Source organism: Acyrthosiphon pisum, chromosome A1, assembly GCF_005508785.2.
Source record: "Acyrthosiphon pisum isolate AL4f chromosome A1, pea_aphid_22Mar2018_4r6ur, whole genome shotgun sequence".
Classification (NCBI taxonomy): Eukaryota; Metazoa; Arthropoda; class Insecta; order Hemiptera; family Aphididae; genus Acyrthosiphon; species Acyrthosiphon pisum.
Window position 1 is genome coordinate 34563885 of NC_042494.1, and position 6316 is coordinate 34570200.

At 25.8% G+C, this 6316-nt stretch overlaps 1 protein-coding gene across 1 annotated transcript; it reads right to left on the bottom strand.

Annotated features, from left to right (window-relative positions):
• Nucleotides 1-4581: 4581 nt before the first annotated feature.
• LOC115033602 lies at nt 4582-5945 on the bottom strand. The gene is made up of 4 exons (XM_029486444.1): nt 5761-5945; nt 5508-5694; nt 5013-5431; nt 4582-4859 (listed from the first exon to the last, which is right to left on the bottom strand). The coding sequence occupies exons 1-4, from the start codon at nt 5878-5880 to the stop codon at nt 4626-4628; spliced, it is 960 nt and encodes a 319-aa protein (XP_029342304.1). The 5' UTR covers nt 5881-5945; the 3' UTR covers nt 4582-4625.
• Nucleotides 5946-6316: the final 371 nt, after the last annotated feature.

Consider the following 6316-nt stretch of genomic DNA (forward strand, 5'->3'; position numbering starts at 1 on the left):
AGGTGTATGTATAAATATAACAGTAGCCACTACCTAGTAGATTGTATAGATACATACTAATTAAGAATTAGTTGTACCTACTTATACATAGGTATAAAAACGATATTTTTAATTATATAGGTTAAACATCAACATAAAGAGAAAATAAATATTAAGTAGTAGGTATATAAATTATAATTGTACATAAAAGGCAGTAAGTTACTTATATTGAATATTATTATAAAATACTAAAATACAACTGTACAAGTATACTTATAGGTATACATACAATACCAGTAGGTTGTATCTTGTATACTGGACATAGACAGAAAGAAAAACAAAACAACATTAAGCAATAGGTACCTACCTATAAATTTAAACAAATATTAAATACTTATATACTTAAATTAGTAGGTGTATGTATAAATATAATAGTAGCCACTACCTAGTAGGTTGTATAGATACATACGAATTAAGAATTAGTTGTACCTACTTATACATGGGTATAAAAACAATATTTTTAATTATATAGGTTAGACATCAACATAAAAAGAAAAATGAATATTAAGTAGTAGGTATATAAATTATAATTGTACATAAAGTTTATATTTAAAGTTACTTATATTGAATATTATTATAAAATACAACTGTACAAGTATACTTATGGTATACATACAATACCAGTAGGTTGTATCTTATATACTGGACATAAACAGAAAGAAAAACAAAATAACATTAAGCAATAGGTACAATGGCACATACATTTAAACAAATATATTGAAGTATATTATATTTTGTTTTTGTTTAAATTATACTTAAATAAGTTGATGTCTATATTATATTAGAACCAGTGTAGTATATAATGACTAATGTGTAAAATATTAAATTTATAAATCAACAATATATACCTACTTTATAATATTATAATAAAATAAATTGTAAAACTAACCTAGTTACCATATTATTTTATTCATTATAGATTATTTTCTAAATCGTAAATTATTTGGTTTAAATTCGGGTGAGACTTATCAAATGTTGTATTAATTGAGTATAAATATTTCTGAATGAAAAGCCAAACCGCTCCAGATTCAATAGGATATTCTAAATTAAATAGATGGAATATTTTAAAGCATAAATCTATTGCTCTAATTATTGTAAAAACTTTAAATTTAATTGAATCAAAATAAACAATAATTTCCTTTGGTTCTAGTGGTGTACCAACGATTAAAATAAAGGGCTGAATTGGTAATTTAAGATTATTACGATTAATAATATACTCTTCGGTCATTGTCAGAGTACTACAAAATACTATAAAGGTATTTTGGGAATCTTTTATTGAGTATTTAATAATATTCTTTTTTCCTCTGTCGTCGATCGTCACTTTCTTAGATGTAGGAACAAACATCGAGTGTAATAAATAAAATGTTACAGCTTGTTTAACATCTGAAAAAATGTGTTTTTATAGATAATTGTATTCATAATATTTATCAATAAATCTATGATTTACTTTCACTAGGGTTTTCGATATCTGTAAGACTTGTTAACATATTCCGAGAGTTGAAATCTTTGACTTTGGTCATCAGAGCACCAAACATTTTTTCCAATTTTAATTCATAGTTGCCAAGAATATTAAAACAATTAGAATAAAGTGCTTTAAAATCGATATCAATCTAAAAATAAATCAGGTATTCCATAAATTAAAAAAATAAAATGTATATTTTAATGAAAATTTAATATTAGTTAAATAATATGCAAATATATAAATATGAAACAACTTTGAATTAAATTAAAATAAAATATTCATAAATATTTAATATAATATGATAATACTATCATTAATAATTAACCTACATTAATAATTTATTCATATGTAATTTATTCATATGACATAATATACCTAGGTAGGTTCCATGTCATAATATCTTCGAAATAATATCTTCGGTCAAAATATCTTGGTCAAAATATCTTTTGTGAAAATATCTTATGACAAAAATTTCTTTGGTTAAAATATCTATTAAATTGATTTTTTTAATAAATAAATATAAAATTAAATATAAAAAACATCATAGTTAAAAAATTAATTATTTAAATTAAAATTAGTGATTAATACTGAACATTATAAGATAAACCTCTTAAATATTGAACCGTTGGTATTTCAGAGCAATTTTCCACGATTACTTTTATTTTTTTATCATGATCTCTGTACTTTCTACGACGTGTTGGACTTGCTTCTCCCGATAAACGTTTTTCTAATCGAACCTGATATCACGTAATTATTCTATTTGTAATTAAATAAATAAATTAAATATTTAAATACCAACCTCTTGTAACAGTTGCTCATGTCTTAAGAAGCGTATGAATTTCCATATTGAAACGTGATTTGCTCCGAGTACTGCATTGAATGCATGATGCAATCCTTCTACCGAATTATTCGTACGTGGAAGATCTTGTATTACCGATTCATAGCAGTTCCACATATTGACACTAAACATTGGCGGGCGTCGACCATTTCGACGGTTGTGACGTCCGATCCACGTGTCTTCAAAATAGTTAATCATCGGAGATAAAATATTTTCATTTTCAACATAATAATTTGATTCAATTAAATCATTAAAATATTGTACACTTTTATCCATTGGAACAAAAGCAAGTGCACATAGATGTCGAATTTGTAATGAGATTTCTGCATCTTCAGCGTACATATTTTGTAGTCCATTTTCATGTATTTTACGCCAGATACATTGTTGGAAACGGAAAAAACATCCTTTTATTTCCGAATTGGGAAACACGTCTATAAATGCTAATATAAATGGTTGTTCGAAATCAATCATAATGCTGCTTGGATTCAAATCCGGTTCAAATCTCTTTAAAACATTTAAAATTTCTAAATACGATTGTTTTGTACGATCGGTCATTAATACGAAAACAACTGGATAAGTTGTTTGGTTATAACAGACGTGTATGGTATATAACAGTGAAAACCAGTGGAACTGTAGTAACAGCTTCACTAATTAAATTCCTTGTGGACACTTGATTACGTTTTGCATCACCTTTAATTTTTTCCAAAATTTCTCTAACTTGAATTTTGGTACCATTTGGCGCATGATAATGACAGGATTCCTTTAGTATTGTGCCTATAAATAATATAATATAAATTAATATACTTCGTCAATTTATTATAATATTTATATAAAACAATAATCAATAATTTTGAAATAAATATTTAAATCACTATTTACCTGTTTCATCTTTGCTACTTGTAAAACACGAACTGCATTTATATTTTTTATAATCGGTACACAGCCAAATATATTTGTTTTTACCATTACTATAAAAAATATGGAGATATCCATTTTGTAGTAATAAGTTATTACCTTTTTGGCTTTTAATAAAAGTAAGAGTCATATTTAAGAAAGAAAATCAAAAGCAAGGTACATCAGTTGACAAGTAATACTGTTATGACAAAACTATTACACATAAACCTGCTAAAATGTATATAAGCCGATAAGCCTTCTACCATTTTTATCTTAATAGCATAATATGTAGACGTAGTCAATACCTATAGTGACGCTTTGACGGGGATCACCGGCCAGTTTTCGCAATAAGTAGACTAGCAGTTATAAAGATATAAAATGTCGATCGGAGATAATATAATAATAATACCTATGTAATACAACGGCTTACACGGCGATAGAACCGATAGCCGATATATTTGACGTATATTTGATTATATAGATATAAATAAATTATATGAATATAAACTAAAAAATTAGTTTAAAAAATATTTTGACCAAAAACATTTTTGCCATGAGATATTTTGCCATAAGATATTTTGACTAAGATATGTTGACCAAAGATATTATTTCGAAGATATTTTGACCGGTCACCACCTAGGTACTCATTAGCAAGGCTGGGCAAGTTAACAATTTTTCTTAACTTGTTACATGGGGTACTTTTAGAAATAGAGTTAGACACTGGTGCAGGAGTATCTGTTTTTACCTGAAAAGGTCTTGAGAGAAAAGTTAAGCAAATATGAAATAAAACCTACTTTTGTTAAAACTTACTTACTACTAAAACCTACTAAAAACTTATGATGGAGCAGTAATCCAACCAATTGGTGAAGTAGAAATTTTGGCTGATTATAAGACAGTATAAAAAAAGTGGAAGTTTTTGATAGTTTTTAGTAGTAGGTAACTAATAATAGACCATTGGTTGGTAGAGATGTTATGACAGAGTTTCTATCAAGAAATAATATAATTAATAAAAGCAATTACCAAAATGTACTAAATAGGTTCCTTGTTACTAAAATAATTAATTTTAATGTCATGTTGTCTAATTATAATAGTAATATTTGTATGTGTATGTTTGGATTTATTAACGATTGAGAAATTACCACAATATAATATTAATGTAATCCGATATTAAATATATTTCTACATACTAATTTATATCCCATTGGTATCATATAGCTTGGCCATTCTTTAATGATTTCTTGAGTAGATGTTGCCTTTTTAATTGTATTTAATCGATAGTTCACTGTTCAATGACGTTCAAGGTCTGGTAAATTGCAGTTATCATGTCTAATTTGGTTTAAAACTAAATTTATATCTTCTTCAGGTTCTGTAATAAATAAGTAATACATTTTATTAAAAATAAGTAACATTTTTTTTAAAAAAACAGTCATTTATTTTAATGAACTTACCAAAATTATTACTATCCCATGGACTAAAAACGTTACTATTGGATGATTTGATCATTTGTCTCTTATTAGTATTTTTAGTTATCAACCCACTTGTCTTCAATGTTCTTATTCTATTAAAATATTTGCAGTAAATCTTGCCTTTGGGTTGTTTCGATTGGTCTTTCATAAAATAATTTTCCTATAAAATGGTGTAATTTATTAACCTGTAAACTAAATTGAAGCATACAAGGTTAACAAGGCATTATGTAAAATATTTATATAAACCTAAAGATATGTTCCAATTAATATATAACTCTTTTAAAAATAGGTATTTAATATCAAACATTCAAACCTTTAGTTCAGATGGAAAAATTCTTTGAATTTGGTCTGCAACATTTTCAGCAAGTGCTACGGACATAACTATTTTATTTGATATTAGATGCTGAATAATGAGTTCAACTAGTAAAGTCCTAATATTATCATTTAAGCTGTTATGAGATCTGTAATATTCAGTTATCATAGCACCTGATGTGCATTTTAAGACGTCAAATAACACAAAGCTTGATGATAAATCTGATGGTAAGACCTCTTTTGAACACGAAGGTAGTGAAATAGAATTAGAAGCTAAGTTTATGTTTGAATCATTTTGTTTTTGCCATTTTTCCACATTATATCTCAATGTTACTTGAACGCCCAAAGGAAATTTTTCTGCTAACTTCATGATTTCTTTTCTAATCATTCTCGACAAAGTGACGACATCCACAAGTTCAGCTTCATGAAAATTTAAAATAAATTATTATACAAATTAATAAAACTAATAAATATTTACCAAGTATGTTAAATTTACTTAAGCATGTTTTATATAGACAACTCAATCCCCATTCATTTAATAAATGACTAATCGATTGAACATTATCATCATCTATTGGATATTTGTAACCAGGTATAGTTGGAATATCTATGTATTCAAATTCATTAGTAGACTCTAATACTTCTTTCGAAACTTCACCTAAATCTATAACTGATTCTTGATCCTATAGTAAAATTAATGTCTATAGACTTATAGTTACACTTTTAATTATTTTTAAGAAAATACTGACTTGCATGTTGATCAAATATCTGGTGTCGCTTTGAGATGCTGAAGTATAGTCATCATAATTTGAAACTGATTCGGACATTGAATCATCAAGATTTTCAAAAAGGTTTAGTTTTCTATTCATTCTTTTAAGATAAATATATTTAGGTTACTAGGTATAAACTTACATTTTATCATACATATATTTTATGCTATTTACAATTAATAATTTAATAATTATTTAAAAGCTATTGGGCATAGGTATATAAAGATTAATTTTAAAAATTGAGTAAATGTTATAGTACCTATGTATATTATAATATTATAGTTGTATAGAATCAAACAAAATATTCTTTTAATCTGAATAGTTTATTGCCTATGGGAGTATTAATTAAATTTATTGGTGGTCCATTGAAGTGATTTAATTGAATGAATACTGGTTTCAAAATAATATGTTCATTCCTATCTACTTCATAGGCTTCAAAATGAGAATTAAACCCATTTAATTTGATTTTTTTGCATACAATGATTGTTTGAATATTATTAATTATTATTATTTCTGTTATTTCAAATAAACATAT